This window comes from Phaethon lepturus, unplaced genomic scaffold (assembly GCF_000687285.1).
Source record: "Phaethon lepturus isolate BGI_N335 unplaced genomic scaffold, ASM68728v1 scaffold7392, whole genome shotgun sequence".
Lineage (NCBI taxonomy): Eukaryota > Metazoa > Chordata > Aves > Phaethontiformes > Phaethontidae > Phaethon > Phaethon lepturus.
The window spans coordinates 16,569-29,553 of NW_010524000.1; the positions used below are offsets into that span (position 1 = coordinate 16,569).

General features: G+C 42.1%; 1 protein-coding gene across 1 annotated transcript in view; it reads right to left on the reverse strand.

The window, feature by feature from the left end:
- The window catches only part of SLC9A4 (solute carrier family 9, subfamily A (NHE4, cation proton antiporter 4), member 4), a gene marked incomplete at its 3' end in the record, with an annotated part of 27,723 nt that extends 16,565 nt beyond the window's left edge, over positions 1-11,158 (reverse strand). Inside the window, exons 1-3 of the mRNA XM_010282298.1 lie at positions 10,902-11,158; positions 7,385-7,848; positions 1,755-2,014 (exon numbers count right to left, since the gene is read on the reverse strand). Of these exons, the coding sequence (XP_010280600.1) occupies positions 1,755-2,014; positions 7,385-7,848; positions 10,902-11,154 (977 nt within the window). The remainder of the gene's footprint in view (positions 1-1,754; positions 2,015-7,384; positions 7,849-10,901) is intronic.
- Between the last annotated feature and the right edge of the window lie 1,827 nt (positions 11,159-12,985).

Consider the following 12,985-nt stretch of genomic DNA (forward strand, 5'->3'; position numbering starts at 1 on the left):
GCCAGTCACCTCAATCAGACCAAATGTGTTGGATATGCAAAACATAGTACAAGACTCATCTGCTTAGTCTAATTGCTCAGAAAAACATATCTATCTCCTGTATAACTACTTATTTAACATGGCTAAATATTCAAATACTGCTTCCCAAGGCTATTCCGCAAAGATTGTTTTTACAAAGCCAGTTCTGCTTTGAAGCTGAACAAATTGGGGTTGTTCAGCCTGGGGAACAGAAGGCTCTGGGGAGACCTTGTTGCAACCTGCCAGGACTTAAAAGGGGCTTATAAGAAATATGGGGACTGACTTTTTACCAGGGCCTGCTGCAATAGAACAAGGGATAATGGTTTTAAAATGATAGAGAGTAGATTTAGACTGGATATAAGGAGGAAATTTTTCACAATGAGGGTGGTGAAACACTGGCCCAGGTTTCCCAGAAAGGTGGTAGATGCCCGATCGCTGGCAACATTCCAGGTCAGACTGGATGGGGCTCTGAGCAACCTGATCTAGTTGAAGATGTCCCTGCTCATTGCAGGGGGGTTGGACTAAATGGCCTTTAAAAGTCCTTTCCAACCCAAACCATTCTGTGAATCTGTGAAATGAAGGTCATGGGTGGAACTGAGTAAATGCACCTGTCTGGACATCAACAGTCACACTCTTGTATTTGTTAGGTTCAAACCAATTTGTCCTCAATAAAGAGAACTCCTTCCTGGAGCACCAGGGCCCACAAGAGCTGGCATGCAAGCTCAGAGCCAACACAGGCCATGCAAGGCTGCTGCCACCCACCAGCTGGGCACTGAGCCTGCCGCAGCCGGCAGCAGCTCTAGCCGGAGCATTTACCACCATCAGGTTCCCATTTCTTTACACTTTACCCTGCTGAGGGGCTGTTTGCCCTATCTTTGAAATTCACCTACCAACAGTTTTCTCGTAAAGTCTCTCACTTTCTCCCCCATTTCCTTCCTTTTTCTTCCGACTCCTTTCCTGCCACCATGCTCTTTCCTTCCCACAATACTCATCCTCTCCGCAGTCACAGAGGTCGATAGACCTGCCAGCTTTCTCTCTGCACCCATGCCATCACAGCGCTTTAAGGAAGCGGTCCCCAGCATTACAGCAGTATCAAACTATCCTGGTCACATCAAAACATGATTGTCAATGTCTATGTACATGAGTATATGTATGCATATGTGCTTGATGTTCTCAATTGCCTGGTTTTGCCCAATCTCAGTTCCAGTGATACTGTTGAAATGTAATGTAATTCCAGTAAATTGTGTTAGAGCTGATGTTCACAGCTGCATCCAAAAGCAAGAACTCAGAAGTTCTTTATGATGTTTTCCATACTCGCTACTTTTCATCTCTCTTGTAATCTGATAGTGATGCTGCTTAGAAAGAAATACAGATACACAGATCTATTATCAGATCGTTCCCTCACTCTGCTGATCTTGCCAGAGGCAGCAGCCAGGTGGTGGCAGCACTTGATATTTTACCCACAGCTTGCAGTACTTTTTCCAATGGGCAAAAATGTGAAAAAAAATTCAGAGCAGATACGCACTCCTCAGTAGTACATCTATGCCTATGCTGACTGTGGGTTTGCTTTTCCTATTTACCACTGCATTTTACAGATCCCTTAGAAGCCATCCACTGCAGATCTCTGGGCCAGAGACTAAAAATGCCTGTATTATACCAACCTCGAGCAAACCACCTCCTCACAACGATGCCACTTCCCTCGAGAGGGCACCCAAAAAGCCATACGGGATACTCACGCCAAAATGCCTGAGATGTAAAGGGTTTCAGCAGACAAGTATGACAGGTAGCTGAACATGAAGACCAGCAGAGGTTCAATAGCAGAAACGTTGTGGGTGAATCGAGTCATGAGCGCTGAAACAAATCCAAAGACGATGCCGAACAATATGCCACCCAGCCCCACCACGAAGAAGCGAGCGAAGCCAGCAAAGACATCGATGGATTCAATTTCTTCGTACCTGTGCATCTGGGTGAAGGCGATGAAGATGTTATATAAAACCTACGCATGAAAATAAGGAGATAGCAGTCAGGCATCTTTCAGCACCTGGCAGGATTACTCATTTCTTAGTGGGAGGGGGTGTATATATGACTGAAATTGCTTTATACAGCTCAGCAAAGTAATAGTTGAAAGCTCAGCTGGTTCTTAACAAGTCCCAGAATTAGGGGTCTGTTAAGTGCCCTGAAGAAGAGAAAAAAAAGAAGGGTAGATGGTTATGTAATAAGAGTAAAACTCTGGGGGATCAAATGCAATTGAAGTAACTGAAAAGTACTCATGCTGTTTTGTTTTCTGAAGGTAAAGTTAATTTTTGGTCTTTGTAACAGATATTGAAAGCCCAGCTGAACACCTTGCCAAGCCCAAGCTCTCCCCTCCATGTTCTCTTTTTGACTTAGGATGGGGCAGGGCTGTGGATAAGAATCACACTTTTTATTTAAATCCCATTTACGTTGTCTGTATGATCAGTAGACTGGACACACTTCATTAAATGGACTCTGGAATGTTAAATGCTTTTCAATAGTATTTGCTGCATAAAAATCCTGAGACATCACTGGGAATGGGAAAGGAAGCAGGAGCGGGAAGGCAAGGCAAGGCAGGGCAAAGCAAGGCAAGGGAAAATGATAGCCTCAGTTTCATATTGTCTCTAGCTAGATAAATACAACCTCTCTATCCTCACATGCTTTGGGTTTGATGCCACTTATCCTCCTTCCCCAGAACTCTGTGACAATCTCAATGCGGGAACCAAAAGCTGTGGCACTCTAAATGACCTAAAGACTCTTCACACATGTATTTTGACTAGAAAGCTTGAAATGAAAAAAAATACAAAGAAAACAATGTCAGATTAGAAGAAAGATTGAATTTGCTATATTATATAATTTGGTCTGTAAAGATAATTTCATTTAGTTCAGAGCAGGTAAGTTTACCATACTTCTATTATCAATACTTTTCTTCTGCAGAAATTTGTGATGGAAAGTCTTCAGTATATTCCACTTTCATCCATCTTTTAGAAACAAATAGAAAGTTTCCACAGTAATGAGTGGTGTAGTAATAAAAACATCTTAAACGTTGCTGACAGTCAGTTAACATTAAGTCCTGCCAGATCTGTTTACAGGGAGTGTAACACATGAAAGTCACCTTTCAGTTTCGAAGAGAATTTGGGGAACAGCTCTCCAAAGCTGTTGCACCAAAGCATTACTTCAAAAATGTAAAACAGACCAAAATAATTTGCCTTATCTTGTCTTCTTTGGTCTTTCTTCTTCACATAGTTAACTCCAGAAGGCTATTAAGAAGATTAAAGCAGATATTTGCAGGTAGAAGAGTCAAGCTCATTAGTATAATAATTATTCCCCAGCTACTATCTAATCTTAAATTGCTGCTGGGAATATATGACCTTGAGCTGTCACATAGCCTGTTCTCCAGGAGGCTCTTTGCTAATATCCCTGGCAGACAGCAAAGCATAACAAGATGTTTCATGTGAGAAAATACCCAGAGCTGCTTTTTCCTGATGACTTTGTATAAAATTAGGCTCTTCAGTGCCAGATAAGGAAAAGACGGTGCATGTCTTCGCAGTAAGTAAACCTTACTGTACTTACCATACAGCTTTTAATTACAAAGCCTGTTTTCTCTCTGTTCCCCCTTTCTTGCAGACTTCAACCTCTTCCTAGGACTTGTAGTGCTTTATTAATGATACCAAGGCATGAATCTATGCTGACTTACTTATGAATAAAGCAAATTATCCTCAGCAAATGGCTTAGTTTTTATCTCTTATTCTAGTTCCTAAAGTGTCTATGTGATACAACTGAATTGGCATTAAAATGGAAACTGTGGAAATATGACATTATTTTAATTTTTTTGCAACACACTTTGTGGGAGTAAACTGTTCTGTACAACACCCTGCACTGCGTCATACAGGTAAGGCTCCAGTGACTGCTGCTTGGCTAAGTTACATTGCAGGGTTTATGCCAGTAAATGGAGTATTGTAATTCTTTATATGGCAGAAAAGCCTGAATCAGCTTAGGATGCCCTTGTTCACTCAAAAAGGAGGGATGGAATGATAGTCGGCCTCATTTAACAGCTCTGAGAATGTCACGCTTTGGGTTTTTTGGAGGGGACATTACCATGTAGTGGTGTACCACTGGCTGGCTGTTAGAGCCAGGGAGAGGAAGAGAAAGCGTGACACTGTCACCCTCAGGGGATCTCCCTGGGGACTGGTCCCTGTTCCAGATGTCTATATGATCAAACATTGCACATGCCAACCACATCAGAAGCACTGGAAAAAAGATTTTCAAGTGACTGCCTTCACCACCAACACAGGCAATCTTCATAACTCTTTCCACCCTGATAACTCTTTCTGACTACATGCACTTAATTTTACTCTAAACACAGTGGGTCAACTTCAACAAGAGGAGCAGAGCGTATCCCATCTCCATCCTCCTTACTACCACCCTTACACCCCAGTGGTCGAAGCCTCCCTCAGCAACATCAGAGGTAAATTCAAATCCCCTCAAATAAAGAAATTAATTTTGCTTGGGTCTTGATCATGCAGTAGATTTCTTTAACAGCTCTGCTCACAATGAAGAGAGGGCACCATTAGAGAAAATAGTCACTGCCACTTCATTTTGACTACAGCCTGATGCATAGGTGTCCTCAGTGTTTCTAAAATCAAGCTTCAAAGATGAAGTGGTCAGGGGAAATATTCTGTTTTCTGATGCACACAGGTGCTCAGCTCCTGTTGAGACAGAAATGGTCTGTGTATATGCAGAAGCAGAGCTTCGGATGCCTGAAACACTTTGCAGCAAAATCAGGGTCTCCCACCTGTGTTCACGTCTGAATGAAATCTGCACCAGATTTACCAACATCACTGTTTTGAACAGGGCTTTGAAACTCCACTAATGCATGATACATGCTAGGATCAGTCCTGTTGCGGTCTGCGCTGTTCTGATACTAACAGCCCTCTCAGAAGCAACTGGGAAAAGAAGCAATTAATAGGACCTGGAGCCTTCTTGTTCCATCCATGGATATGACCCTACTGAGGAGAAAGGGAAAAGGTACAAATGAGTTAAAAGGGTAAATTATCCACTTTTGTCCCAATCCCTTAAGTCAAAGGCGTAACTCCTAAATCATCATTCTAATTCCACAGTGTGTTATTTTGTGAGATTTTTATACTAAGACATTGAACTAAATATAGGAGAGGGAGCTATTGTTGCCTTAAATGTAATACACAAGTTCAGCAAAATTCATACCAGTTTTTCCTGCTGGGGCAAAAAATGTTCAAGCTGATAAAGACTGTAGATAACCAGGGGATATTTGTATTTAAAGAATCAAAAAATATGTATGCTTAATATATCTTGGTGATATTATCTTTTTAAACACATAGAGTTAACTGAAAGGAAACTGTTAAGAGAGAAATGGGGAGGAAATGGTAAGATAAGACACTTGAGATAAAAAGTTTTAAAGCCTTTAAAAAAACAAGCGGGGTATCAGAGAGGAGAAAGCCATCTGTTGGGCTCCATCCAGGTGACAAACATTTCAGTCTTCTCAAACATGAAGCCAGGTAGATATTTTGAAAACTTGAATGCCCAGAAAAAGGGTGAGAGGTGGGTGATGCAGAGATGCATCAGCAGGAGCTGACAAACTGACTGCAACATAGCTGCTGTGAGAAGAGCCCCAAAGATGAGGGTGCAAGGGGCAAAGGGAATTCACAGTGGTGTAGCCAACACTCCCCATGTACAGCCCTTTCATCTCTTTTGCTAACACACCTAGTGCTGCTGAGGAGTGTCTAAATACCACTGTTTTTAAAGGCTTTCTCTCACTACACATTTATGCTGTAACGGGATCCTGACTGAAAGCTCATGTAAATACCGACACGAGTTGGACCCACATCATAAATAACAGCTGGGAGCAAAGGCAAGGCAAGTAGAGAGCCAGTCAAAAAAAGGATGAAACAAGCTCTTTCAGAATGAGCATGAAGAGGTATTACTTTTTGAGGTCTGCATTTGAAGGAACCAAAAAGACAAGTGGAATTGATAGATGCATTGGGGATTTTTTTGTTAGAACTGTAACGCATAAGCAGTTTGCATGTAAAGTTAAGTAACACTTGTCCCTTAGTTCTACATCAGCCCTACATCTCTGATTCACCAAAAGGAAGGGTTTATGACCTCCACAGTAGACTGTGGCTGCAAGAAATCACTTCATTCCTTTTCCTTTTCGTAACTGCACTTCTCCCATGAAGCCTTTCAGCAATGAACTCTGTACAGCTTTTACAAGTCCAAGTTGTGCTGTGCCTCATGTATAACAGTATCTGGATAGTTTTTATGTGTTTTAGATTCCTGTGATTTAAATTCTGTAAAGATCTTATCTAGTAAAACTCCTTAACCTGCAGTTAACTTGCAGCACATGAGCAGCCCTCTTGGTTTCTGAGCAATGAATTTCCTGCTTGAAATTTCTTCCTTGAAAAACATGCATATTCTAAGTGTTTTTGTCAATTGTGGTTTAAAGTTAGAATTTCAGGTTGCTCCAAGTTTTAGTAGAACTAATGAGGAAAGGGGAAAAGTATTAGTAAAAGGAGCTCCATAAAAACACTCTTTTCTTATTTAAAAACAAACAAAAATCCCCAACCAAAACCAAAAACCAACAAACAAAATCTCTCTTATTGCAGAAGCGTTGTTTCTGGACACTTGAGATGAAACAGCCAAGAAGGGTGAACATTTGTCAGATGTCAGGTTTTTTACTGATAGAAACAGAGTTACACAAAGTTATTAGTGGCTTTTGGAATTCCTGTCTAAGGTCTCTGGGGAACTTCCTAGAGGGGGCTGGAGGAAAGAGGGTGGCCTCAAGAGGTTGTCCACATCTGTCTTTTTTTTTTTTTCTTTTGCCGTGATTTGCTATATGCCTATAAATAGTTACTAGTGTTGTGCACATCTGTTTTTTTTTTTTTTTTTTTTGCAGAGGGTTCTCTGAGGCATGTGACAAGGCAGCGTCTCCTGTATTGCTACTTCTGCTGCCTTCAGTCTTTAAGCAGTACAGTTTTCTATTTATTTGCTTGCATGATGTCAAGAACGTTCCTAGGTCTTACATTGATCCTACCAGCAAAATCATCTGTAGCTTATCCATTCACTTTAGTAAATGCAAGAGCAAGATGTGATGTCTAATGTGTATGCTTTGCTCTTCCAGCAGCTCTAAAACAACGTTTTTGAAAGATTTAATAGAAGATGTAATCTTTACATATATTAACATTACTTGTGTGTAATGGAGTGGAGTATCCATAACATAAATAATGTATCTAGGATCTCCTTAGAGCTGCTCTCATCCTGTGCCCTATAACCCTACAAGCCACAAGAGCCCAAAGAGGACAAGGAGTGGAAAGAAACTCACCACAGTTATGCCATCATTTAGCAATGACTCTCCAAAGATCATCATGTGAAGCTGCTCATTAACGGAGGCTTCTTCAAAAACTACGAGAGCTGCCACAGGATCCACAGCAGAAATCATGCTGCCAAAGAGCAGGTTCTGTAGCAGGTTCAGGTCGGTCAGGCCAAAGGCTTCAATCTGGCAGAGTCCGTAGAGGGAGAGGCCAATCCCAAATGAGTTCAGCAGAGATCCCAGCACAGACCACCACAGGATGGACCCAAAGTTTTCAAAAAATGGGCGAGTTGGCATGAAATAACCCTCCTCCAGGACAATGGGAGGAAGGAGATACAAGAAGTAAATACTTGTGTTCATCACTGGTGGAGATTTGTGATCAGAAGCAAAGATGATTGCTCCCACTAGTGCTCCAATGGCAATCAGGATGCAGCTTTCAGGCATGAGTCTTGGTAATCGATGATAGATATGGAAACCTTGAATAAAACATTAGCGTATTATTCAAGTTTAAATTAACCTGAAGTCAGACAGATGCTTTGCCTGCCTTTGAGTACTTTGTCTTCAGACAGACAAGTTTTGCTCTTAGGATTATGAATGTAATAACAGGCAGTACTGTTCCCTTCAAAATTAAACATTCCCAGACTTGCATCACTAAAGCAGGGGAAGAGTTTGGCCATGAATCTCTCTCTTCCCGCTCCCCAACTCTCGATTTCTACACAAGTGTGCCTGAGTCTAAGCTCCACTTCTAGGAATGCAGAAACCTCTTTGAAAAGGTACTCCACAATTTGGAAAGAAAATATTCTTCAAGAACCCTTGCTGCCCAACCGCTACTGCCAAACCTCTGAGGCACAGTATTGTCCCTCCATCTCAGAGACCTGCATCCCTGGCTGCAGGTTGAAGGCAACTCCCCCCCAGTGCTGAGGAGGGTCCCTGGCTGCAGAGCTGCTGCTGGATTTGGGCTGACCAGGAACCTGGAGAAGCCTAAGGGAGCAGGGAGCAGCTCAGATGCCACGGTCTGCTCAGCTCCCTCCACTTCCAGCACTCCTCTGAAACATTGCATGGACTTCAGGTGATCCACAGGCAGAGGGAGTGAGTATTCACCACCAACAAAATTTCCAAAGCAGCAGAAATCAAGCCACAGTAACATAAGACTTTGTACAAGTTGATTAACCTTGCTTTTCTGGGAAAATTGCCGTTCCTACATAAGGTAAACAACATTTTGTAAAGAACCTTATCAGTTAGTTTACTGAAACAACAGGAGTGATTTCAGCAGAGCTGAGACAACTACCAGCAGCCATCAAATATCTGAGAAAAATGTCTCCTGAAGGATTTTTTTTTCCTCACTAGAATAAAGGCTGAGTCTACACTAGCAAATTAAGCAGGCCAAAGACTTTTCCAAGCAGAAAGGATCAGCTTGCATCCATACAGCCAGATTCTCTTCCCTACCCCAGCAAGAACTGGTCATACCCAAACTGACAGTGGGAACAGGACCTGCAGTCTGCCCGGGCACTGCCTGAGAGAAGGCTTGTTGACGTGGGCCAGAGCTGAGAAGGAGCAGACCAACACTGATGTCCTACGGACAGCCACACACAGCTTCTTGACAGGGTGCTTATTAGTTTACAAGCCAAGCAGAGAAAGGGCTACACTTACCATCTAAATGTTGTGGATATGAACCTCTTCCTGTCCGCCCTGATGTACCACTACCGCAACTGCGTTCATATAATTCTTCCCATTTGACACGAATACTGATACCAATCCTAGAATAATCTCTTGCAATGGCTCATCTAGTCCTTATACCAGGAACTGTGTAATCACATTGCGAATGAGAGGTGCCTCTACTAGAAATGGGAGGAATTTTTCTGAATTTACAAGAATGAGAATAAGGTAGACTAAGAAACCTATAAATCCAATGGCTGTGTCTCCATGCCTGAAGCTAAGTCGGTCTTCATCCCATAACTCTAGAAACTCATACCATGACTGCATTTCTGTGACCCTCAAATGAACAATGTTCAAAAGTAAAGAAAAATATTTTTATGAGATTTTAAATAATTTATTTAGGAGACTATTTATTTTTACCAAAAAGTATGTTAAGATCATAACTCTACTCATCTTCTTTTTTAATTAAAAAAATCATGTTTAAGTCTTCTTTCTTATTCTTACAGAATAGGGGGATCGTTTTGCCTTTCAAGATCTCAGAAATGTTTCCCACTCTGAAATCTTGAAATCCAGAAAGAAGATAATACCTGAATAAAGCACTGAAAGTTTTTAATGGTTTGGAAATCTTCTTCCGTGGGTAACCATATTATTCAGACTAATGCTTTCTTACAAGTAGATTTGAAGTCAGCAGCTCCACAGTTTTCACCAAAAATAATATTATTTGAAAACTCCCAGCTAAGGAACAGGTCTGCTTAGGAGGCATTGCACAGTTCTTCTAAAGTATCTATTTCTTGCTCAAAACAAGAATATTGAGTCAATGTCCCACATGGCAAGTCCTGTGTGTTTATGGATGGTGAATAAAGCAATTGATCAACATGCTAACACACTCTGCTGATGCCATAACGACAAATTTGATTTGTGAAAACTTTTATTATTATTTTAACAGTGAAGACATTTGTTTATACGAATTGGATTGAGATCATCAGCTATTATGAAACTGGCAAATCATGGTCAGTGGTAACACCTACCAGCCTGTTTTATACTAATGTTTGAAAATCCCATGGAAAGATCAAGAGGACAGGGACATCACATGTGTGCAGCTCCTCACATTATTTCCATCTTCTTCATTTATTTGTTATTGCTGCATTAATTCTGAATGTTCAAAATACTTTGAGCCCAGCCATGCAAAGATGTAAGACACATGGAGAACCATTTTTGCTATGTTAATTGCAGTCCCTACTTCTCCACGAGTTGTCTTTCTTCATTCAGATACCTACACGGAGCTCTAATAGAGGCTAGATGCATTGGTATGTACTCAGAAAGCATACTTACCTTACATCTCTGATGACCTACACCCTCTTAGACTCTCAGTCCCTCTCCTCTGGCATTACTTTCTGAGCAAGTTTCAACAGCAAACATGCAAAACAAAGACCCATGGGGAAATGTTCCTTGTTATTCGCACAATGGAAAAAAACTTCCCACTTTTCTCCACCAAATTCAATACCCTTGAAGTCTCAGTCTGGTGTTACTGTTTTCTACAGCTGAGGCAGGTTGTAAATTCTGATATCTCGTGATGTTTAAATACTAGAAAAAAGGATGGACAGCACTGTGTGGAGGAGCTCCATTGCTATTCACTAACATAGACAACCCAATAGATATGAGGGTTAGAGATCATGTATTTACTTCAGTAAACTGGAAGCATTCAGGGGTGGAATTTTGTCATTGTCATGGTAATGAACACACCTGTTCTTCTGAGGGCAGAAGCTGTGAAAACAATCCCAGCTACAAAAATGCATGGAAGATACTTGGTTACATGGTACATTTTTAACTTCTTGCCGAGGTAGGAGGACCCAAGACCCCATTTTCTACTTACCTATTTTTGCAAGAGAGGCAAGGAGGATCCAAAGAGTAACTTCATAGGGAATTTGCACATAGTCATAGTCCACTGTGAAAACATGTAGCCTTGTATCTTGTGAAGAGCCAACAGCACCCCCGTGATCAGATTCATGCTGAGGCAAGAAACTCTTGCTCAGGTTGGGCTCATCCACATCAGCAGCAGCAGAACAGCACACCAGACTCGACAGTGACAGCAACCAGTTCAAAAGCTTTGCATGTGCAAGCCCCATGTCTGGGGCTCTGTGACTATTTTATTACAGATATAGCATATAGTGGGTGCATGAAGGTATGCAACACTCACTCCTGTTGATTTGCGCTGCTCGTAGCCACGGCCGCTTCTTCCTCAGGGCTGCTTCATTTACCTGCTAAAGGTCATTTTGAAAGCCCTAATGTGCCTGTCCTGTTCCTTGTGTTACAGATGGACCTGGAGGTTGTATGAAGATACCGGTTCTGCAGGTTCCTCCGACCCAGGTAAACCTTGGCCACAGCATCACCTTGTTAAGGAATAAAAAGCCCTTTCCAACTACGTTATTTATCCAGCCGCTCAGATTTTTTTTCCACTGTCAAAAAAAAAAAAAAATGCTGCAACGTGCACCATTCAGGCAGCAAGCGCAGCACGAGTAAACAGCATCAGGTGGGAGAGACGGTGGCACCCTGGGCAGGCAGGAGAGCTGGCTCCATACCTTCCTCTCCTGCCCTCACTCCCCGTCTGCCTCCCCAGTGCCACTGGCACCTCGGGTACCGCACTTGGCACTGCTGGCTGGTCCTGTCTCACCGGGTAACAGAACTACTCGGTGTGTAAATAAACGGATTCTGCAGGGCTTACGGTAAGGACATCTGGTGGAGGACCACGCAAATTACGTTCTTGTTTAGAAATGCGTTCTCTCTCTTAAATGCATGTATGTAACTTAAGACATTATAACAACAGAAAGAGGAAGGTCTGAGTCACATCACGTGCCTAAAACTGTATCTTGACTTGTCTTGTATTTGCCATTTGTTTTACTTATGCCAGCAAGACATTTACTGGGCAACCCCATTATCCTCCTCCAACACGACATTCACCCCTATGGAACACTTTTTTACACGCTCAGCCTCTTCTCTCCTCCACAAAACCCAACATGTTTAGTGTTAGGATAACAAAGTGTGCGAACATGGTAGTGTTGATTAGAAGCTGCTGAAGCCTGTATTACATCCATTAGAAGTGAGTAAATTTAATTTACTGATAAATTATTCAAATTGCCTACTGATTTGATTGTGTTGGAAAACAGTGCAGACCAATGAGAACAGAGATGTACCCCAAAACAACCAGTGCTGAGGACCCCACATCCACCCTGTATGTGTTTGGGAGGGGATGCCTTCAGGCTAACTGGTCCCACGGACTGGACGTCCCTTCATGGAGAACATCTTCCACTTGACTTTCTGTGGAAAGGGATCCAGTCTGTGCACCTGTGGTGCTTTGTAGTACAAAACAAAAAGCAACAAGTGGTGACAACTGGGAAATTTGCTTCAAAAGCTCATCATGATCTGAACTAAATCCCCAGTGCAAGTGCAACTGCAGTGTCAAAATTTTCTGTGGTACAGCCAGTAATGCCATTTGATGTTCTGTTTCTACATGAGGCACTATCTTCTGCTTCTTCCCCACAGCACCACCACCAGTCCTCCCACCAAAAGCTTTGAACCCAACACAAAGTTAGGTAGATAATGCTCAGCCTGCTTGCAAAGGAGATGTTCTTTTTTCAGTATGCTGGCCCTGTTAACATAAGTATTTCTTGAAGTTCCTTTCCAAGAAGGAATCTGGCAGATGAGCTATTCAATATTAGCATTATAAAAAACAAGGACTTGTTAACTTGAAGGCCCAGTGAAGTCAGCAGAACACCAGATCAGTGGCTCTTCTACTCAGATTTTCTTAACACTAACCATTGCATTTCACTTAGCTACAGCCATACACACACAGGCTGCAAGATGCCTTGAGAGTAAGTGATAGGAACCCTGGGGAGCTAGCAGCCAGAAGGCTGCAAGGGAAAGACATCAGCGTCCCTGGAAGTCTACTAGATGTGACAA